At 42.8% G+C, this 24,636-nt stretch overlaps 1 protein-coding gene across 3 annotated transcripts in view; it reads left to right on the plus strand.

Moving 5' to 3' along the window:
- PTPN22 (protein tyrosine phosphatase non-receptor type 22) overlaps positions 1-24,636 on the plus strand; it is a 181,579-nt gene that overhangs the window by 141,676 nt on the left and 15,267 nt on the right. Inside the window, exons 14-18 of one of the 3 annotated variants that reach the window (XM_044283477.1) lie at positions 190-270; positions 4,358-4,509; positions 13,441-13,468; positions 19,398-19,481; positions 21,877-21,986. In XM_044283477.1, the coding sequence (XP_044139412.1) occupies positions 190-270; positions 4,358-4,509; positions 13,441-13,468; positions 19,398-19,481; positions 21,877-21,986 (455 nt within the window). The remainder of the gene's footprint in view (positions 1-189; positions 271-4,357; positions 4,510-13,440; positions 13,469-19,397; positions 19,482-21,876; positions 21,987-24,636) is intronic. The other 2 variants (XM_044283479.1, XM_044283478.1) reach the window with 2 other exon arrangements.

Below are 24,636 nucleotides of genomic sequence, written 5' to 3' on the forward strand. Positions count from 1 at the left end.
ACTGCCTTCTCTTCAAATAGCTGATTGGTAGGGGTGCTGGTAGTCAGGCCCCCACCACTCTGATATTCATGACCTATCCTGAGGATAGCTCACCAATAGCAAAAAGCGGACAGCCCGTTTAAGGGACGATCATTGTGTACAGGAGGAATTATATTAAGCTGCACCCTATTTCCACTATTCCCACTACAGGTGATGATAGTCCTCCTCCACTGCCAGAACGTACACCGGAGTCCTTCATAGTTCCTGATGAGCAAAGTGAGCAATGCATAGGTACTATTCATTATTTAAAAACTTAAAAAATATCTGTAAATGAAAATCTTCTACTATTTTTCCACCAATTTTTATAAATTACCTATATCATGTCATATAAGGCAACAGGAAATTACGACTATATGTACATTTCTTCTTCTCACATACACATAGTTGTATGCCTCTTTCCTAGTTTAGGATATGATGCCATTAAAACATAAAATGCTACTTTTAAAGGGGTATTCCCAACTCAGACATTTATGGTATATCCACAGGTCCTCTCACTCCCATTCTACCTGGTGAGAGTGAATGGAGACATACCGTACTAGAATGGAGAGAGCTGTACATACACATACCTCTACACATTCACTCTTTGCCTGGATGTGATGGCCAGCAGCCAACTCACCAGGTGTGAAGGGGAACAGCTTTTGGTGTGGGTCCCAGAGGTAGTACCTGAATCTATCAGACATTTATGGCAATAAAACTCCCTGATGGTTCTGTTGTAGCTTATCTATGTTTACACACACACGTGGACAAAAGTGCTGGTTGGTGCTCTTTCGTTAAAGAAAGAAAAACCTACAATGGTCACTGAAATAACTTGAAAGTAATAATAAATAAATAAATAAATTACTAAAAATCAGCTAATGAAAATCAAACACTGCTTTCCAGTTGTGGTTCAACAGAATAATTTAAAAAAACAAACTAATGAAACTGGCCGGCACAAAAAGAAGGAACCCCTAGAAAGAGATGAAAATAATTTGACTATAGAGACACGTAAAATTAAGGTGTGTCCTGTAATTTTATTTTATTTTATTTATTTATTTATTTTCTTTTCCCTAACCCCTCCCCTCTCCCCCTACCTGTGGTGCGTCAAAGAGAAGAGAAAAAAAAAAAAGAGGAAAAAATTTATCACAACTAATCAAGTCCTCCAACCACCCCATATCTTAGTCCACTTCTCCTCAGCTTCCCTCTGTTTATACATGATTTTCTCATAATTTTTTACCTTATCAATTAGATTTATTCATGTATTTATATCTGGAGTATATCGAGCGAACCAGGTCCGACTGACCAACACTCTGGCCAACATCAGTATCCTACTCAGGAGGAACTTTTGATACTTATGATTATTTATTTTGGAAAGATCATTAAGCACGAATACTTGTAGTTCAAAAGGGATTCGTATTTTTAGTTTATACATAATACAATTATTTATAGTATTCCAATAGTTTATGAGTTCTGGACAAGTCCATATCATATGAAGATAATCCGCTCCTACAGTGTCACATTTGGGGCAGTTAGACGTGTCTCTTAATCCACATTTATTCATCCATAAAGGAGTGATATATAATCTATGGCAAATATAAAATTGTACTAAAACATGGTTGAAGTTCTGGGATAGTGAGCCTAAGTTCCCAAAAATATTCTCCCACCCTTCTAATTGTAAATTTGGACAATCCACCTCCCACGCTCTTTGTCCTGGTGACTGTGTATCACTAAACCGTGCCTTAAGTAGTAACTTATATATATTTGAAATCTTTATTCTAGACAATGTACCCCCTACCCAATCATTCAAAAAAGATGAATTATCTATATCCAACACCAGTTTATCGTCCAGACTGGATAGTACTGAGCGCAATTGAAAATACCTAAACCATGAAAGGTTTTCTATATTATGTGTCATCTCTATAAATGGTTTAATATCTCTATCCTTAACTACCTGTGAAATATACAAAATTTTATTCTTCTGTCCTGTAATTAACATCACAGGTGTCTTTAAACTTGTAATCAGTCAGTCTGCCTATTTAAAGGGTGAAAAGTAGTCACTGTGCTGTTTGGTATCATGGTGGGTACCACACTGAAAATGGACCAACGAAAGTTAAGGAGAGAGTTGTCTCAGGAAAATTATAGACAGACATGTTAAAGGTAAAGGTTATAGGTAAATCTCCAAACAGCTTGATGTTCCTTTTACTACAGTTGCACATATTTTTCAGAAGTTTAAGGTCTATGGGACTGTAGCCAACTTCCCTGGATGTTTCTGCAAGAGGAAAAATTGATGACAAATTGAAGAAATGGATAATGAGAATGGTAACCAAAGAGCCCAAAGCAACTTCCTAAGAGATTTAGGCTAGGACTACACAACGACATGTGTCGCGCGACAATATGTCGCAACTACACTGCAACATGTGTCGCGCGACATTGATGTTCCACAAATGCCGTGTGACAAGTTTTATAATGATAGTCTATGGTGTCACACTGCAACATGCGACACGCTGCGACTGCGACGTGACAGTCGCAGTAAAATCAATTTTGGATATTTTTTTGCGACTGTCGTGTCGCAGTCGCAGCATGTTGCATGTCTCAGTGCGTCACTATAGACTATCATTATAAAAATCGTCACGCGACATTGGTGTGACAAAATGTTGCGCAACAAATGTCGCCGTGTAGCCGTAGCCAAAAGATAAACTCCAAGGTCAAGGTACATCAGTGTCAGATTGCACTATCCGTTGCTGTTTTAGCCAAAGTGGAATTAATGGAAGATGACCAAGGAGGAAACCAGTGTTCTCAAAATACATATTCACAAGCCACAAAGCTTCTGGGAGAATGTCCTTTGTACAGATGAGAGAAAACTGGAGCTTTTTGGCAAAACACGTCAGCTCTATGGTCACAGATGCATACCAAGAAAAGAACATTGTACCTACTGTGAATGATGGAGGATGCTTGGTTATGTTTTGGGGCTGCTTCTTACAGGGGGTCTTGAATCTGTACAATGAAATCTCAAGACTAGCAAGGTATACTGGACCAAAATGTGCTGCCGAGTGTCAGAAAGCTTGGTTTCAGTCACAGGTCATGGGTCATCCAGCAGGAAAATGATCCAAAACACATAGCTAAAAACATACAAGGATGGATAACAGAAAAGCATTGGACTATTGTGAAGTGGCCTCCTTTGGGCCCTGATTTAAATCCTATTGAACATCTGTGGAAGGTGCTGAATGTCACGAACCAGCGGGTGTGAACTCACTGTGCCACATGACCAACCTCCCCTCGTTCTTCGCACTACCCCTGATGGTGGGGAACACCAGGTCGCTACCTCTTGAGGAGGATTTGCACACGAGGTAGCTGGTCCAGGCGGACCAGTGCAAGGTACCAGAGGTACAGTTGTAGTCAGCAGGCCGAGTCATAACCAGGAGCGACAGTGCAGGACTGAAGGATGGGTCAGGGCAGGCGGCACAGATACAGGTCAGGCGAGTGAGTATGCGAGCACAGGCAATTCGCAACTGCTGTTACACTGAAACATGCAGTCTGGAGAAGGCACCCTTCAAAGATTGCTGTGATTGCCTCAAAAGGAAGTGCAACAAAATATTAAATTATGGGTACCATCATTTTTGTCCAAGTCAATTCCATTATAAATTATTCTGTGTGTTTGTGTGTATTAGGACAATAATGAATAATTGATAATGAGGCACTTTTCTGGCATTGCCCTAACGTAATGTACTTAGTAATATTCTACTGAAATTGAGAGACTAGCAATAAAATTGGAAAAAGAAAGTGTGACCCACAAATAGCTGAGATTAATGTTAGAATATTTTGTCCCATAGGCAGTGCAGGTAAAATCTCGTGGTGCTCGCGTCCTAGGATCGGCATCCCACCTTTAAATTGCCCGATGCCAAACAAAGTGTAGGCATCACCTTGCCTACACCTTGTTTGGGTTTGGGCTATTTAAAGGTCACTTGTAATGTGATTTTTACTGTTTGAGAAAGACACGAGTGTCGAAACGCGTCACAGGAACATATGTGACAATAAACACAATTGTTGAGAACATCTGGAAGTGAGTGCCGTTCCTTCATTGCTACTAATGTTAGAATGGTGAGATCATAATTAGTTGATATGGAAACCAGACCAGATATAACAACGTGCCCCAAAAAGAAGGACACGTTATAGAGTTAATATATGCATGAGTTTTTAATGCAGTGACAATTACCATTGCCTCCACCACCTAAAAAATAATCAAAAAGATAGAGAGAACAGTAACACTTCACAGCTTCAAATATAGTCCTTTTTATAGTGTTTTTGGCCGTGTTCCATGCTCATGTATATGTGATTTTCTTAGTACTACCTTTCATACTGTTTTCAGGAACTGAGCAATCACAGGACTCTTCTAAGTTGCAGCCTGTCCTGCAATCAAGAATTGGCATGTCGCTGGAGTGGGGTGGTGTGTCCCAACGTAAGATTGATGACTTCAGGCACATGGCACGCAGCAAGGTACACATTATCGGTAACATTTAGAAGTAGAAGTATGCATGAGAGTTTCGGAACTGGTGATACCCAATAGAAGTATCAACGTGTTCTGAATACAGCTTTTATTCCTATAATTAAGCAAAAGAGCAAGTTAATACAAGGCTATGTTCGCACCAGAAACCTCCAAAAGTAAATGGCTAATTATGGACTGACATTCAACAAATGTGTGTTTTATTTTTCACAAAGAATTAAACATTATTTTGAGTTTTTTCTTCAGATGGATCAACCATGTACTGTGCCTATGCAAATGCATACATTGAAGGGATTATACCATGAACAGTATTCATCACCTATCCAAATGATAGCAGATAAATATAGGATAGTGCTGGAACCCTACGCCATCCTCAGTACAAGGGTTCCCTGTGTCCCCTCTCTGAATGGAGTGGTAGTGTGAATGTCAGTGCAGCCAGGGGGCTGACTGGCCATAGACCTTACAGGGAAATTTCCCAGTGGGCCGATGCCAAGGTGGCCACCCAAGTCCTCCTTTCTGCCACTAAAGGAGTACATAATGAGCTCTCAATGGTAATTAACACTGAGAATCGGATACTCATGTACCCAGCCAGTGACCACACATGCCCTCCTGAATTCAATTGCTATGGCCCACATCTCACCTCTTAAGCCCCCTGCTTCATATCTTAATCAGAGACTACTGGAGGACAAAAAATGGCAGCTATTGATGGCCACCACAGATGGGCAGCTTTTGGCATACAGTATGTCTGCTCCATAGAAATCTATGGAAACTGTTCAGTATTCATCTGAATATGTTTTTTTTTCTGTTCAAAACATATACTGTTCTGTCCCCACATGAAGGCGAATGAAGGTGTAACTGATAATGACCTTGTGACTGTCCTACCTTCGTATCCAAGCAGTGGAGCAGACCGGACCGGCAGATGCTCAGGTTAGATGGACCCAGACGTAGACATGAGGGTGCAATCAAACGTGGGTTTATTTGATCCAGAGCAGCAACATACAATGATGCAGTACAGGAATGCTGTGATGTGGGTGTCTTTCCTGAGGCTAACTGCTGAGGCAACTGCTGGTCAAAAACTGATGCCTTCACAAGCCAAGGTGTCAGTCTCTAGTCACAAGGAGTGCAGCACTTAAAATGGCTACAGGAAGTGACAAGAACCAAGGCTGCTAAAACCACGCCCAGCAGAGAAAAACTTTATAGATAAGGAACAAGGCGTGCAGCATACAAATTCCGGCCAGCAGATGGCAGCAGAGAAACAATGCGTAGAAACAACATAGTAAAAGGAGATATAATAATACAGTGCATTAATTAAATTCGAAAGAAACAGCACACTCCCCGTCTTAAATTCACTTTGGGGATTTCACTATGACGAATGTCCATAAAATATAAACAACCTGTAAAAAAAACATGTTAGAATGCAAAACATAGATAGTCCTGTTTTCAACTTGGAATGGAGAAGATGTGCGAAGCTAGATACAGTCCTGTTCACCCGTCAGGGACGTTCTCGATGGGTAGTATTAAGATGAGTTCATTGATTGGTCTTGAGAACGTTTTAAGCTCGCCTTTCCTGAAGATCTTCAACTCCACCTTCCGGACCTTGCCATCCTTGCTAGGGAAAACCTTTGAAATTAGCCCAACAGGCCAGTCAATCCTTTCGGTTTGTTGCTCTTTCATCAATACAAGGTCTCCTTTCTTCAAGTTTGGTTTGTGGTGTTGCCATTTTCTTCTTCCTTGAAGAACACTGAGGTTCTCCTTTCGCCACCTGTTCCAGAAGTAATCTGCTAGATATTGTACACGTTTCCAGTGTTTTTGATAGATGTTCGCATGAGTGAATTCTCCACTAGGAATAAGCGTACTCTCAGTTTTTTGGGTAAGTAGAATAGCCGGAGTCAGTATGGCTGGTGTCTCAGGATCCATAGACACTGGCACAAGGGGTCTTGAATTGATAATGGCTGAAACTTCAGCGAGAAGAGTAACTAGAGTCTCATGTGTGAGTCTAGATGAGTTTACATCCATCAACATAGAATTTAAGATGTTGCGTGAGATGCCGATCATTCTCTCCCAGGAGCCCCCCATGTGGGAACTGTGAGGAGGGTTGAAAATCCAGGTGCAACCTTTTTCCGCCAACTGATCTTGAATGGACTTGGTGTCGATGTTAAGTTCTCTACAGGCTCCGATGAAGTTGCTTCCCTGGTCAGACCTCAATTGTTTTACTGGTCCTCTGACGTCTTTACCGTACTCTGATTCTCCCTCTATTGCGGTGCGCCGAAGGCCGTAAGTTGCCACGGCAGGTGAAGGGCTGTTTCCAAATACGTGTACCCTCATTCGATACTCTGCCATCTCTGCGTTGGTATCATTATTCTTGTACCACAGAAACCTGAGGAAATTCCGGTGGTCCTCTCTGACTACGAAACAGTGGAACATCTGTTCAATGTCGGCGGTGATGGCAACGAGCTCTTTTCTGAACCTCATCAGCACTCCAACTAGGTTATTCGTCAGATTAGGACCTGTGAGAAGGACGTCATTAAGAGATACACCTTGATGTTTGGCGCTTGAGTCGAAAACAACCCTAATTTGATTAGGTTTCCGTGGGTGATAAACTCCAAATGAAGGTAAGTACCAGCACTCGTCGTTCTTCCCTAAGGATGGAGCTGGTTCTGCATGGTTGTTGTGGAATATTTTGTCGATAAAGGCAACGATGTGTTCTCTCATCTCAGGCTTACTGTTCATGGTACGCTGAAGAGAGTTAAATCTAGACAGAGCTTGTTCCCTATTGTTCGGGAGTCTCACCCTGGTAGCTCGGAAGGGTAATGGAGAAACCCAGTGATTAGTTTCGTCTTTAAGGAACTCCTTGTCCATTATCTTGATAAATTCTCTGTCTTCTACTGACAAAGCTACTTTATCATCGTCCTTGCTTGTGTGAAAGACTAATCTTCCCAAGTTGTCGGCAAAGAAGGGAGGAATGTCGTCAGGTGGTTGTATGAGGTCTGGAGGCTTCTCTTTCACCTCGTAGTGATGAGGACAAGGCTTAATGCAAGTTGTGCGTCCATCTCCACGCACGTACGTTTTGAAAGAGTGGATTCTAGGTTGATCCAAGCATACATTTCCTATGACTACCCATCCCAAGTCCAGTCTCTGGGCGTATGGTGCATAGTCGGGACCATTACACTGTTGACGCACCTTGTGTACCCTTAGATTGTCTCTGCCAAGCAGGAGTAGAATCTCGGCGTTGTTGTCCATAGGTGGGATAATGTTGGCTAGGTGCCTTAGGTGTGGATGGTGAAATGAAGCTTCCGGGGTAGGAATTTCATCCCTATGGTTGGGTATTTGATCACATTCGATCAGCGTCGGTAGAGGTATTTCTGTATTCCCACTGACGGAACAAGCAATGAATCCTTGTGCCCTCCTGCCGCTAGTCTCTATGCGACCCGAGCAGGTGTTTAAGATGTAGGGTTCTGACGGTCCCTTTATTCCAAAGGCTTCAAAGAATTTAGGTCCTGCTAGGGAGCGGTTACTTTGGTCGTCAATGATGGCATACATTTTTACTGCCTTTTCTGGTAGCCCCTCCGGGTAGACCTTGATTAGGCATATGCAGGCACAACATTTCTCACTCTGGCCCTCCCCACATACATCCAAGCATGAGCAGGAAACAGCAGTGGCTGTGTTGGCATTATTTTGGGGCTCCCCGCCATGACTTGGAGCGGGACTGGTGGTGACAGCAGCCGGTGAATCCCTTGTGAGTGGAGTTGGGTGCATAGCTGAGGCGTGTCTTTCACTATGACACTCCTCACACTTGATAATGGATTTACAGTCCTTAGCCATGTGCTCCAATGAAGCGCAGCACCTGAAACATACCCCAAGCTCGGTGAGGACTTTCTTGCGCTCCTGTATGGTTTTGGATCTAAATCCTCTGCATTTGTTCAGTGAGTGTGGTTTTTTATGAATGGGACATTCACGATTGAAGGCCTTGTCTCCTGATGAGGTAGTGTACTGTTTACCAGTGGGTACTGCAGATGATGGTAGGTTAGTCTTTCTAACATTCACGCTGCTCTTAAAGTCTCTGTGTTTATGCACAATACTTTCATACCTTGATGATGGCATCACTGAAGCTGTAGTATTAAACTCCAGGAAGTCGAGGCTGGGGTCATTCCTCATCTGGGACTGTTCATCGATGAACCTACAGAAATGAATAAATGGGGGAAAGGTGACGTCATGCACTCTTTTGTACCTTGAGACTGATGCCGCCCACTTCTCTTGCAGGCTGTATGGTAGCTTCACGACAATTGGGTTCACCCCATGGGCAGTATCCAGGTAGCACAGCCCGGACAGACGAGGATCTCTTTTGGCGAGCTCCAGTTCCATGAGCAAATCACTTAAATCCTGAAGCTTGTGGACATCCTTAAGACTGATCTTGGGAACGTTCTGCAGTCTCCTGAATAGTGCCTTCTCTATTGCTTCTGCACTGCCAAAGGTGCGTTCGAGTCTTTGCCAGGCTGCAGCGAGACCTGCTTCTGCTTGTCCCACATAGACAGTTCTAAGGCTCTTGATGCGATTTGTGGAGCCTGGGCCCAGCCAGTTGATCAAGAGGTCGAGCTCCTGCTCTGCAGTTAGGTTGAGGTTGGCGATGGCAGCTTTGAAGGTTGCCTTCCAGGCTCTGTAGCTCTCCGCACGGTCATCAAATTTTGAGAGACTGGTGTTAATTAGCTCTCTGCTCACCATAAACCTGGCAAACTCAGACATATCTGATCTCTCACTGCTTGTTGCCATGACAACTTGTGATGCCCCTGGGGCGTATAGGCTGTGTGGCGTGAAAGGGTGAGATGCTTCCGGGTAGAATGATGTTGCTGCAGGGTTGAGCTGTGGTCTAGCCTCTGTAGATTCTGATGACTGCCGCTTGAGCTGTGGAGGTAGGCCAGGGAACACCTGGTAGCCATCTTGCTGTAATAACTGCCCTTGAGAGGGCGCGCCTGGGCAACTGTTATTGGGTTGCTCGGGTGCTGTGGGTATCGCTGGGACTGCAGGTAGAGCTGACTTGGAGGTTTCAGTGTTGTTTGCTTGGACAGTACTGCCCACTGGGGGTGGTGCAGATAACTGTTTCAGTACATAGTCGCTGGTGCGATCAACTGGATCGTCTCTCTCCTCTGGTGGTAAGCAGACTGAATCAAAGCCTTGGCTCAATGCTTGCTCAAGTAGTCTTACTTTTGCTAATGCAATTTCCTCTTCCCTCTCTGATTCAAGGATCTTTATTCGAGCCTCTGCTTCTGCTTCTGCCCTCTTGGCTTCTGCCTCCGCTTCTGCCCTCTTGGCTTCTGCCTCTGCCCTCTTGGCTTCTGCCTCTGCTTCTGCCCTCTTGGCTTCTGCCTCCGCTTCTGCCCTCTTGGCTTCTGCCTCCGCTTCTGCCCTCTTGGCCACCGCCGTCTGTGCTTCTGTTCTTGCAAGGACTTCTTTTTCGGTGAAGGAACGCCTCACTTTGGATAGCTCTGCATTTATGCGAGCCTCTAGTAATCTGTCGCTCAGGGCGGAGCTTCTAGAGCATGATGATCTGTAGGACCGCGAGGAATGTTTGGATGAATGCGATCTGTGTGATCTAGTTTCTTGCAAATGAGAGATGCGGAGTTCCACTTTATCTTTAGCATCCATCACCATGGCGTCTCTTTGTCTGTCTATTGATTCTGCCTTGCACAATTCTGACAGGGCTTCTTCAATATTAGAGTCTTTTAGAAAGGTTATATACCTTGTGGACAGTCTCTTGTATCTTTCGTGGGCTGCGTTCAGCCGCCCGACGGCAACTTGTAAACTGGTGGCATCACCTGAGGAGGACTTAAGTCCTAATATGAGGGAGGAAACTCGTTCCCATAGCTCTTCCAGGTTGTCGCACAGCTCATCTTTCCTGGTGTGATAGTTTTCTGTGATCTTTATAGTTGGTTTGAGAGAGCGCCTTGGTCGCGCGACTTGGTCTGCTGGAAGTGTGGGTTCTACCTCCAGCTCTTCATAATGATCAGTATCAGGTTGCATTTGCTTTGTTTTATCACTGGGGAACTGTACGAGGTCATTTTCGGCCATTTTGATTTAAGGTGCGCTGTCTCTTTAAGAAAATGAACTTTAGAATTGGGGGCTGAAAATTGCTGTGCAACTCAGATAAGGCACCCCGATAAGGTTCCTAAAGTGTTTTGAGTGAATTGCGGGGTTTTGGTTTGAGGGAGGCCCCGCGTGCGTGAACAGTTCTTATATCCTGCAAGCAAGGGTTAATATAGGATGTAGAAAGTGGCTTGGCGAGTAGTGGAGGACTTCCAGGCAAGAGTATATCTACTGCGGACACACCGTGCTTCCCCTTGGGCTTGTGGGACGTGCACTGTTGCCGGGCAGATTTGCTGCGAGTGGGCCTGTTGCAGGGGAGGTTCCTGAGTGTGGCACTGGGCTCTGAGGGAACCTGTAGCCGGGCATTAGACTTTGAGACGGGTATTTACTGGGGTATAAGGCTTTAAGGCAGTTTTTGACTGTTCTGTCCCCACATGAAGGCGAATGAAGGTGTAACTGATAATGACCTTGTGACTGTCCTACCTTCGTATCCAAGCAGTGGAGCAGACCGGACCGGCAGATGCTCAGGTTAGATGGACCCAGACGTAGACATGAGGATGCAATCAAACCTGGGTTTATTTGATCCAGAGCAGCGACATACAGTGATGCAGTACAGGAATGCTGTGATGTGGGTGTCTTTCCTGAGGCTAACTGCTGAGGCAACTGCTGGTCAAAAACTGATGCCTTCACAAGCCAAGGTGTCAGTCTCTAGTCACAAGGAGTGCAGCACTTAAAATGGCTACAGGAAGTGACAAGAACCAAGGCTGCTAAAACCACGCCCAGCAGAGAAAAACTTTATAGATAAGGAACAAGGCGTGCAGCATACAAATTCCGGCCAGCAGATGGCAGCAGAGAAACAATGCGTAGAAACAACATAGTAAAAGGAGATATAATAATACAGTGCATTAATTAAATTCGAAAGAAACAGCACATATACTGCCAACTGTATGGAAACGTATGCCCTGAAGTAAGCCTAGGGTCTCATGCACCCTGTAGAGACATACCGTATGTAAAGAGCCTGGTGCATGGAGTGCATGGAGAAGCCCAGGGGCGGACTGGGAACTTAAAGTGGAGCTGGAAAAGATACTAAAAGTGGCTCTGTTTTGTAGTTGCATGTATGACAGATTAAATACCTTACACAGAGCATGCTACAGAGCGGATATATGTTAATAAGTCCTTATGTGCCTACTTTTATTTTCTACTTAGTGTTTCAGTCCCTCAGGTCTACTCATAGCTATATGCCCCCTTCATAGTAGATATGTCAAGATTTGTGCCCCCCTCACAGTAGATATGCCAAGATATGTGCCCCCTTCACAGTAGATATCCCAAAATATGTGCCCCCTCACAGTAGATATGCCAAGATATGTGCCCCCTCACAGTAGATATGCCAAGATATGTGCCCCCTACACAGTAGATATGCCAGCCCATCACAAAATACTGCCAGAAGCACATAATACATCCCTAAAAACCCACCAGGAAATTTTCCTGTAAGGTCTATGGCCAATCCACCCCTGGATAAGCCCAATAGCTCTACAGTACCAATGTACAAAAACCTCCATGTGATGCTGTAATGCTTCTAAGGGAAATATCTACATATATTCTATAGCATTTAACTGAATGCCACAAAACATATGGAGGTACAGTAGAAGTGCCATACACATCTATAGAACCCAGCTATGAGGTAGTGGGAAGTCCCCTTTTCTGAGCATAAGGCTGCATGCACACGAACGTTTGTTTCCGTGTCCGTTCCGTATTTTTTTGCGGATAGGATGTGGACCCATTCATTTCAATGGGTCCTCAAAAAATGCGTACAGCACACCGTGTGCTGTCCACATCAGTATGTCGGTTCTGTAGCCCCGCAAAAAAAATACAACATGTCCTATTCTTGTCCGTTTTAGGCATTGTTACAATGGATCCGCAAAATAAAAACGGATGGCATACGGATGTCATCCATTTTTTTGTTGTGTATACGTAATTTGCGGACCGCAAAACACATACGGTCATGTGCATGTAGCCTAAGAAAGAGTAAGAAAAGGCACTTGTTCCCTTATTACTCCTTTTCATTTTCCACTCTTTTCTTTCACACAGGCACGTTTTCCATAAGTCCATAAAGACTGCAGTATGGGTATACATGTGCAAGCAAACACAATACTGGCATTGTTGTAAAATGAACAGAATTATTAATATAGGGTGGCCCAAGAGAAAGTAGCCCACCTCCAATATCACCAAATCAAATTGCCTGATAATAAATCTGTCTTAGTTGTTCATAGCAACCGATCAGAGCTCGGCTTTAATTTTTTCAGAGCCCTGTACTAACAGATTTACTGTTAGGCAGTTTAAGGCTACTTTCACACTAGCATTCGGAGCTCTGCTTGTGAGTTCCGTTTGAAGGCTCTCACAAGCGGCCCCGAACGCATCCGTACTGCCCTAATGCATTCTGAGTGGATGCGGATCCGCTCAGAATGCATCAGTATGGCACCCAATAGGGACGGATCCGTTTGAAGTTGACACAATATGGGTCAATTTCAAACGGATCCGTCCCCCATTGACTTTCAATGTAAAGTCTGGACGGATCCGTCTGAGCAACTTTCTGAACGGATCCCATCGTCTGCATTATAGGAGCGGATCCGTCTGTGCAGACACCAGACGGATCCGCTCTGAACGCAAGTGTGAAAGTAGCCTAATATGGAGATATTGGAGGTGGGCTACTTTCTCGTGGGCCACCCTGTATAATTATCATTCATGATTTTTTCTCTAACTCTAATAATAATATAATATATCAAACAATTATTTTTCCCTATAATCTTTTTAATGTCTGTTATTATTTTAATTCCTTATCTTTTCAGAGTGTAAAAGTGAGGGGATCAAAGTTGGGTAAGTTTTTTATTTAAAAAGCTAGAAATAACTAAATTTTTTAACATTTTTCGACAGTCTAAGGGCTCATGCACACAACCAAATGTATATTGCGGTCCACAAAACCGGATCCGCAAAAAACACGGATGACGTCCGTGTGCATTCTGTATTTTGTGGAACAGAACAGCTGGCCCCTAATAGAACAGTACTATCTTTATCCGTAAGGCGGACAATAATAGGACATGTTCTGTTTTTTGCGGAACTGACATACGGAAACAGAATGCACACTGAGTAAATTCAGATTTATTTTGCAGACCCATTGAAATGAATGGTTCTGTATACGGCCTGCAAAAAAACGTAACCGACACGTTCGTGTGCATTAGCCCTAAGTCAATGTCTAAATCATTTCAAAAGAGAGAGAATGTGGAGGTAGGCCATTTATACATGTAATTAATATTACATAAAAAAATATAATAATTACATGTAACAATAAATAATAAGAATTCTTAAAGGGTAAAGCATAGAAAATAACCAAATAAAGTAACAACACAAATTACACCAAAAATATGCGCAGTATATCGCCCACTAGATACCAAGTTGTACCCATTCAGCAGTCTAATATACGTAATATAAATAATAATAGATGGACTACAACAAATATTTTATATAAGGTGCATACTGCAAGATCAAAACAAACAATGCCTTAATGCAAGAGTTGCCAGATTGAGGACACCAAAATACAGTTGCAAGAAAAAGTATGTGAACCCTTTGGAATGATATGGATTTCTGCACAAATTGGTCATAAAATGTGATCTGATCTTCATCTAAGTCACAATAGACAATCAGTCTGCTTAAACTAATAACACACACAGAATTAAATGTTACCATGTTTTTATTGAACACACCATGTAAACATTCACAGTGCAGGTGGAAAAAGTATGTGAACCCTTGGATTTAATAACTGGTTGAACCTCCTTTGGCAGCAATAACTTCAACCAAACATTTCCTGTAGTTGCAGATCAGACATGCACAACGGTCAGGAGTAATTCTTGACCATTCCTCTTTACAGAACTGTTTCAGTTCAGCAATATTCTTGGGATGTCTGGTGTGAATCGCTTTCTTGAGGTCATGCCACAGCATCTCAATCGGGTTGAGGTCAGGACTCTGACTGGGCCACTCCAGAAGGCGTATTTTCTTCTGTTTAAGCCATTCTGTTGTTCTATGATTTGGGTCGTTGTCCTGTTGCAACACCCATCTTTTTTTCTTCGATGATAGCAATCCGTCCAGGCCCTGACGCAGCAAAGCAGCCCCAAACCATGATGCGCCCACCACCATACTTCACAGTTGGGATGAGGTTTTGATGTTGGTGTGCTGGGCCTCTTTTTCTCCACACATAGTGTTGTGTGTTTCTTCCAAACAACTCAACTTTGGTTTCATCTGTCCACAGAATATTTTGCCAGTACTGCTGTGGAACATCTAGGTGCTCTTGTGCAAACTGTAAACGTGCAGCAATGGTTTTTTTTGGACAGCAGTGGTTTCCTCTGTGGTATCCTCCCATGAAATCCATTCTTGTTTAGTGTTTTACATATCGTAGATTCGCTAACAGGGATGTTAGCATATGCCAGAGACATTTGTAAGTCTTTAGCTGACACTCTAGGATTCTTCTTCACCTCATTGAGCAGTCTGCGCTGTGCTTTTGCTTTCTACAGAACTGCCACTCCTAGGGAGAATAGCACTAGTGCTGAACTTTCTCCATTTATAGACAATTTGTCTTACCGTGGACTGGTGAACAGCAAGGCTTTTGGAGATACTTTTATAACTCTTCCAGCTTTATGCAAGTCAACAATTCTTAATAGTAGGTCTTCTGAGAGCTCTTTTGAGCAAGGCATCATTCACATCAGGCAATGCTTCTTGTGAAAAGCAAACCCAGAACTGGTGTGTTTTTATAGGGCAGGGCAACTGTAACCAACACCTCCAATCTCATCCCATTGATTGGACTCCAGTTGGCTGACACCTCACTCCAATTAGCTCTTGGAGATGTCATTTGTCTAGGGGTTTACATACTTTTTCCACCTGCACTGTGAATGTTTACATGGTGTGTTCAATGAAAACATGGTAACATGTAATTATTTGTGTGTTATTAGTTTAAGCAGACTGATTGTCTATTGTTGTGACTTAGATGAAGGTCAGATCACATTTTATGACCAATTTGTGCAGAAATCCATATCATTCCAAAGGGTTCACATACTTTTTCTTGCAATTGTATGTTTTTGTTTTTAGCTTTGTCCAAGCTAAAACTTAACCTGTTCTCAGGAATGGTGATGGTCCCAGCAGTTTGGCCCCCACAAACATGGTGGAAAGCCGATTCTATAAAACACTATGGTTGAAAAACTATTTAAACGGAATAAAGTCAAGGAATCAGGTTGTATAAAAACTCCTAGGAACCTATAAAAATAAAATGAAAAATGTCTAGCGTGGTTTGAATATCTCCTAACCATATGCGGAGTGCCACAGGGTCAGTGCTCGGAAGCGGGGAGTGGTAGTTGCACAATGATGGTGTTGGTTCACGGTGACTGTCTTCACTCCAACGCTCCTTGGGCCTAGGGCCAAGCAGTGAATAGTAGGCGCACCCTTTCTTCCCTCAAGGCACACCCTGGACCTTTTAGGGGGCTCCTGCCTTATGTTAGGTGGGGTACCCTTAATGTTAGAAAGATAGGTGCAAGGCACGAGGGCAAATGTACAGTAGGGGCTAGCGGATGAATAGTGGAGTCAATGACCAGGTCCATTTGGTTGCAATATATAGTCTCTTTTTACTAAATAGATGGTTGGGAGTTGTAGTACATATAGCAGAAACAGCCACAGTACCCAGGTACATTACAGAGTAGGCTTTTCCAAATAGCTATTTATAGGCAGCACTAATGATGGTAGTATGGCCGGTGGATGGCCAGTCTATCTCAAAATGTGTTGGGCAACAAAGCAATATACCCTATCCACAAGCAGTAAAGTCTTATTGGCATAAACATGCGGTACATTACTGTCTTTCCAGGCACAGACTTTGAAAAAGTTCTCAACCATCAGAAAACTGTCCTCTCTCTTTCTCTAAGGCCTCTTTCACACGGGCGTCAGTTTTTTTGCCCGGATAAGAGCCGGGTGCGTTGCGGGAAAATGCGCGATTTTCCCGCGCGAGTGCAAAACATTGTCATGCGTTGCACTCGCGTGAGAAAAATCGCGCATGTTTGGTACCCAAACCCGAACTTCTTCATAGAAGTTCGGGCTTGGGATTGATGTTCTGAAGATTGTGTTATTTTCCCTTATATCATGGTTATAAAGGAAAATAATAGCATTCTGAATACAGAATGCATAGTAAACAGCGCTAGAGGGGTTAAAAAAATAAATAAAAATTTAACTCACCTTAGTCCACTTGATCGCGAAGCCCGGCATCTCCTTGTGTCTCCTCTGCTGATGAACAGGACCTGGGGTGAGCTGCTGCATTAAATAGAGGTTAAGGACCTGTGATGACGTCACTCCGGTCATCACATGGTACGTCACATGATCTTTTACCATGGTGATTCACCATGGTAAAAGACCATGTGATGACCGGAGTGACGTCATCACAGGTCCTTAACCTCTATTTAATGCAGCAGCTCACCCCAGGTCCTGTTCATCAGCAGAGGAGACACAAGGAGATGCCGGGCTTCGCGATTAAGTGGACTAAGGTGAGTTAAATTTTTTATTTTTTTTTTTTAACCCCTCTAGCGCTGTTTTACTATGCATTCTGTATTCAGAATGCTATTATTTTCCCTTATAACCATGTTATAAGGGAAAATAATAATGATCGGGTCTCCATCCCGATCGTCTCCTAGCAACCGTGCGTGCAAATCGCACCGCATCCGTACTTGCTTGCGGATGCCATCCGATTTTCACGCACCCCATTCACTTCTATGGGGCCTGCGTCACGTCAAAATCGGACAATATAGAGCATGCTGCGATTTCCACTGAACGCACAAGTGATGCGTTAAAAACAAAGCTCATTTGCACAGCCCCATAGAAATGAATGGGTCAGGATTTAGTGAAGGTGCCATACGTTCGCTGCACAGATCGCACCCGCACGGAAAACTCGCCCGTGTGAAAGGGGCCTAAATGAACATGGTTATAAGGGAAAATAATAGCATTCTGAATACAGAATGCATATTAAAACAGCGCTAGAGGGGTTAAAAAAAATAAATAAAAATGTAACTCACCTTAGTCCACTTGATCGCGAAGCCCGGCATCTCCTTGTGTCTCCTCTGCGCTGAACAGGACCTGGGGTGAGCTGCTCCATTAAATACCGGTTAAGGACCTTCGATGACGTCACTCCGGTCATCACATGGTCTTTTACCATGGTGAATCACCATGGTAAAAGATCATGTGACGTACCATGTGATGACCGGAGTGACGTCATCGAAGGTCCTTAACCAGAATTTAATGGAGCAGCTCACCCCAGGTCCTGTTCAGCGCAGAGGAGACACAAGGAGATGCCGGGCTTCGCGATCAAGTGGACTAAGGTGAGTAAAAAATTTTATTTTATTTTTTTTAACCCCTCTAGCGCTGTTTTACTATGCATTCTGTATTCAGAATGCTATTATTTTCCCTTATAACCTTGTTATAAGGGAAAATAATACAATCTTCAGAACATCAATCCCAAGCCCGAACTTCTATGAAGAAGTTCGGGTTTGGGTACCAAACATGCGCGATTTTTCTCACGCGAGTGCAACGCATGACAATGTTTTGCACTCGCGCGGGAAAATCGCGCATTTTCCCGCAACGCACCCGGCTCTTATCCGGGCAAAAAAACTGACGCCCATGTGAAAGAGGCCTTAAACTGATCTCTGGCAGCTTTCAGCCTCAGGGATGAAGAATTCCTGGACCAGGCTTCTCTCAGTGTCTACTTTTAAGGAGCTCACACAAGCACATCTTGCCTCTAGCTCTGCTGGCTAATCACTCCCTCCACTCTACAAGCCAGGTGGGGCAGGTCCAGTCTATCTCTAGCCAAGTATAATAGGATTGCCAGTGTTAACAATAAACTGCCCATACATAACTACTAAGGACACATAGTGCATAGAATATAGGACTTTAACATTAAATCACAACATTTAAATCTTTAGCATAAGGTTAACTCTTTAGCATTAAATTGACACTTTGCTGTGATCCACTTGGTCACTGCACATCCAGTGGCATACACTGAATGTTATGTGACTACAGACTAAATATCATTGTGGTCTAAAACCAATAGATGACACAGAAATATGATGTTATGTCACTCTATTTTTTTCACTGCATGGTACTGGCTGTTTTGTTTGCTTACCATTGTGGACATGGTGCCTCCTCAATGTAGCTAGTAGAAAGTCAGCAGTGTGGTCATGTGACTTCACGGTACTGGTTTGGCTTGCTTGGAACCTCCTGAGATAAGATACAGAAGCAGTGCCAGGTACTATTTTCAACTTTGGCCTAGTAGAAAAAAATATATACAGTTGGGTAAAGATTAGCCAGTGGATACAAAGTGAATAAAACCCTGTTTAAACTTTTGATGTGACTCTCCATTTGAGGTACATTTGGCCATTCCGAACTGTCACTAGCCATTTGGGATTCTGGTATTTGGGAAGCCAAGGATAGTGTTGCAGTCTGTATATCTGTTTGCGGTAAGAAAGTTGTATCATCCCATCATCATGGTGAGACCACAGCAGCGGACAGGCCAACACACCGCCTGCTGGTAAAATGAGGCACACGGTAGCTTGTGTCACAAACTCTAGTGTAGACAAAGCATTAGAAAGCCTTTGGTTTCTCCAGAAGTTCCTGGGATTTAATTATAATTTCCCTGCCCATTCCCACAAACATTTATACCACAGTATAAAATTTCTATTGCTTTTCACAGTTTTGTATATCAAAACATAAAATACTTTCTATGTCTTAGAAAAAATCCAGAATAGATCACCTTCTCCGCCTCCCCTACCAGAAAGAACTGAGGAGTCCTATATTATTGCAGATGAAGCTTGCTGTGAGTATAAATATGAAAGAGGGACAACATTATTTATTAAAGGAAATTTGTCACCAGGATAATTGCTATTGAAGTAAAGCCATAGCCTAATAGCACTTAGTACCTTATTTCCAGATGTGCCTTTGTTCCAGCAATAGATGTTTTTTATCCTCTGAAAATCCAGTTTATTTGGTATGCAAATGATCCAGTAAGGTGCCCAGAGGGGCGTCATTCGTGCAGGAAGGAGCCCAGGCACGCCTCCTGCCACAATGTGTCCACCCACCCCTGCTACATCACATTCAAGCCAAAACTCTGCCCCCCTTTTCCCTGCTCCCAGCATAAGGGTGGGCTTGGGCACTAGCAGGAGGCGTGCCAGGGCTCCTTCCTGCAAGAGTGACGCCCCTGGTCCTCACCTCCGGCTAACACAGACTGGAGGTGAGGACCAGAGTGACAGCATTGGAAACAGAGGATAAATTGTGTATGAGTTGATAACAATTCTGAATCGTTGATACCGTTTAATGGCTAACTAAATAGATGATAAAAGTCTTTATTAGGCATGGGAAAAGACAATATCTGGAGAATCACATATTTCTACAGATATTACATAGGAACAGTGTGGTAAATGAGACAAGTGATGTAGAACAGATTCATAGATAAGGAGTGTAAAAGTGTTATTGTCCTCTGGTTGAGATCTGTTCCATGACTGTGTTTGTTCTTTCAATAGTTTAACACATTTCGGGGCACTGGGCGGGTGTTGGAAAAACTTTTTAAATATTAGACATGAGAATGTATTGATTGTATTGAATTTGAAGAATTTAAGTATATTGGGGTAATTGTTCTTAAGGATAATATAGAAGAGCATTTTTTAAAAACTTCTATTTTTAAGAGAGATCAGAGCATGAGTCGGTAACAGTGCAGGGTCTTCTGATTGGTAATCCTTTCTTATGGCCAAAGCTATAAGCTCAGAGTTTAAATAGGCAGAACTACAGGAATAAAGTGAAAAACGATGGTCGGCTACTGATTTCCACGGGCCTTCTGTAATGCCTTGTTTTTTTCAAAAGTAAAACGAAACACGTCTATATATATATGAGTTGAAAAAGGTTCTGTGAGAGAACCGAAACGTTGTCTTTGCTGACATGTGTGAATAAATTGCACATTTTTCTACTTTAAGGAGTGCCGCAGATTTTTCTGTGTTACATTACTGGTCCTGGATCGAGGGATCACTGCGGGCACCGCTACAGCTTCAGCTGCATATTAAGGAGTGCTGCCTGACCTTTGTTATGGATAGATATATATATATATATATATATATATATATATAGGTATTTGCAGGCATTCCTAGCAGTAGATGCTTGGGATTAACTGCTTGCAGGAACACCAAGCCGGGCAAAAATAAATATTCAAATATCTGATATGACTAAACTGACAGATGTACCAGACATGCAGCATTTTAGATTCTTCTATACCGCTTAAGCAACTTCTCTAAAAAGTTTCTATAAACTGGAATTAAAACTACTAGAATGACAGCAAATATTAAAAGTTAAAGGGGTTTCCCACTTTCTAAGCTGCTTTTTCCAATGTGTATGTAAGTTGTCTATAAGACAATTACTAATATGTTGAAATGTTGATTTTCCTTGCCGTTTGCTTTATGTCCCTTATTGGGCAAATATTCTGTTCTGTCCACACCGGACACCTGTCCATAAGATGACCACTGATGGAGGGTCATGTGACCAGGCAAAAATAACTCCAGACACATCACTCAGCCTTCTCCACAGAAATACACCACATCTGCCATCTGCACTTGTAACATTGAGAGTTTAATGCAGGTTTATTGCATTTTAACAAAGGAGACTGAGAGATATGTCTGGTCACATGACCCTCCATCAGCAGCCACTTTATGGACAGGACAACACAAAAGACTTGGCCAAAAAGGGAGAATACTCTCGGAAATATAGGAATCGGTGCAAAATATCAACAAAGATTATATTAGTAAGTGCCATAAAGTCATCTTACAAACACACTGATCTACAGAAGCCAAACAGTGGCTAACCCCTTTAATCTTTCAGCACAATCTACTACAACTTGTTCCCCACTGTCAGCAACCAAAGCTGAGCAGAAATACACAGTCCGGACTGCTGTGCTAATATACTAGAGAGGACTCCTGTGTGTGCACACAGCAGTCCTAACTATGTATTTCAATCAATACAGCTTTCAGCGCTGACAGCGTGATAACGTGGGGTAGATCAGAAAACGATGGCCCATCCTGAAGATAGGCCATCTCTTGTAAAGGATCGTGTAACCCCTTTAATCAGTTTCATTCATTGGAATGGGGCAGCAAGCACATGGATTTCTGCAAGCTCCATTAGGTGAATGAAACAAATTTACATTACATTACACATAGGCTCTTCTCTTTCAGATGCAGAAAGCATTGTTCCTGAAATCCCTGGGCCCTTGCATCTCACCGAAAGAGAAATCAGTGGCTGTGTGCCACCTTCAGCACCTGAACAAGAGATCACCAGAAAAAAGGTAATGAATGCTTGGAAGCAGCAGAAAGGAGTGTCCAAAGGGCTCTCATCTACAAAATCCTTACATTTCAAGAACATGCATTTTCACATTTATATGGTAATTAACCATTAAGTGTAATAACCCACTGAAATGAGGTAATAGTACTAAACCTGCAAATAGTTCTTCTACAAGCACACATAAAATCAACAAATGAGGGGTCAGGGATCAGGGACGGACTGGCCATAGACCTTAAAGGAAAATTTCCCGGTGGGCCATTTCCCAGGGGGCCACCTGAGCCTTTTCTGAAGCAGCCGAGTACATAATGATCTGATGATCTCAGCATTAATTAATGATGGGAACACCAGGTACTTATGTACCCAACTGAGTTCAACAAGTGCCCTCCTCAATTCAACTTTATCACTATCATCAAAGACGGTGATACAGTTACAGGTAAATACTGCAGCAGGCATAGGAGCCCATGACTTCCTGCCCCAGTGTTCATCCTCATAGGAAACAGAACACTAGGCATGAAGCCTATACAGACGGCACAGGGATGCAGATATCTCAGGCCTCGGGCTGGAAGAGATCTGTGGTCTGCACTGCAGATAGTATGGCTAACCCAACCTACTTGCATTTGCCCTGTCTACTTGTGTTGCCTTACTTTCTGTAAATTTGGATGGGACACTTTTAGGTTTCTCCAGGGCCCCTTTAAGTTGCCAGTCCACCCCTACATATAATCATTTGCATATCATGAATCTGTCTAAACAATGATTTTCATAATGTCATTAAAAATATTTTATTCTGCAATATACAGTCTACAGTTAAAGAGCACATAATGAGGGTTAACTGAATGATGTCCTACTTGTTAAGTTCCCCCTTAAGCAGGTGAAAAACATCCAGTGGTTAAACATTACTAAATACAGTTGTAAGTACAAGCACACAGGCTTTTTGGTTTCTGAATCTTTAAAAGGTGCAATAATGCTTATTAGTTTCAACACACAAGGTGGCACAGTTTTAAACACTGCAAATAAAATGTACGAACAAAAATGTTCTGTTTGTGCCACAGAGATCGCACAAAATTTTACTTCAAGCTTGCCACACACACACACCACATTTTAGAGGTTAACAACTTCCCAAATCTTGACCCAGATTTCTAAGGCCTTCCTCTTCTGGTAACAGTTCCTTGTATCTCAAGAAATCCTATCATCACCAGACACTCTGACCACATCTCATCGTCTTCACTCTGCTCATTCACAGGTGGCAAGGCAGTCTCTGTCCCAGGGTCCCTGTAATACTACCCCTTTCAATGTCAAGTCCATATAGTCCATCCTATCTCAGGAGTGCATCACTAAACCAAGTCTCAGGCCTGCAGGACAACTAGTCTCCTCAGAAGTTGTCTCACCAGTCCATCACAGGGATCCTGTTTGTTCCTACCCCAAAATTGTCTACAGATTCCCCTGGGTTTAAAAACAGCACTGCTTGACCCCAACAGTGGTTCTCAAACCCAGATGCTTTTTCCAACAGAAACACAGGACTTTCCCACAGAAACAGTGGACTTCCCAAAGCCAAGCACACAAAGCCAATGTTACTCTTCAGACCCATCCAGGCTTGCTGTATGGAGAACAGGATCTAATAATTTAAATGGTCCCTCAGTTTCACCCTTTGTTTTGCGTGCCTACTAAATTTAGAAATGGATGCAATACTATGGTTACGACTTTGTACTTTGTGTTGGAATACATGGTTGATTTATACAAAAAGATATAAGGTGTCCAACCAGTAATAGCTATAGGTAGTACAATAAAGCCATTGCAAAAATATTAAAAAAACTATTTTTACAAATCTCCCAGTAACACTATTGGAAGCATTTGTGCATTATTTACAAATTATGCAGATTTATTTACAAACTGGAATTCCCAAAAAGTTGGGACACTAAACAAATTGTGAATAAAAACGGAATGCAATGATGTGGAGATGGCAAATGTCAATATTTTATTTGTAATAGAACGTAGATGACAGATCAAACGTTTAATCCAAGTAAATGTATCATTTTAAAGGAAAAATACGTTGATTCAAATTTTCACGGTGTCAACAAATCCCCAAAAAGTTGGGACAAGTAGCAATAAGAGGCTGTAAAAAGTAAATTTGAGCATAACGAAGAGCTGGAAGACCAATTAACATTAATTAGGTCAATTGGCAACATGATTGGGTATAAAAAGAGCTTCTCAGAGTGGCAGTGTCTCTCAGAAGCCAAGATGGGTAGAGGATCACCAATTCCCACAATGTTGCGCAGAAAGATAGTGGAGCAATATCAGAAAGGTGTTACCCAGCGAAAAATTGCAAAGACTTTGCATCTATCACCATCAACTGTGCATAACATCATCCGAAGATTCTGAGAATCTGGAACAATCTCTGTGCGTAAGAGTCAAGGCCGTAAAACCATACTGGATGCCCGTGATCTCCGGGCCCTTAAACGACACTGCACCACAAACAGGAATGCTACTGTAAAGGAAATCACAGAATGGGCTCAGGAATACTTCCAGAAACCATTGTCAGTGAACACAATCCACCGTGCCATCCGCCGTTGCCAGCTGAAACTCTACAGTGCAAAGAAGAAGCCATTTCTAAGCAAGATCCACAAGCTCAGGCGTTTTCACTGGGCCAGGGATCATTT

This window comes from Bufo gargarizans, chromosome 3 (genome assembly GCF_014858855.1).
Source record: "Bufo gargarizans isolate SCDJY-AF-19 chromosome 3, ASM1485885v1, whole genome shotgun sequence".
Taxonomy (NCBI): domain Eukaryota; kingdom Metazoa; phylum Chordata; class Amphibia; order Anura; family Bufonidae; genus Bufo; species Bufo gargarizans.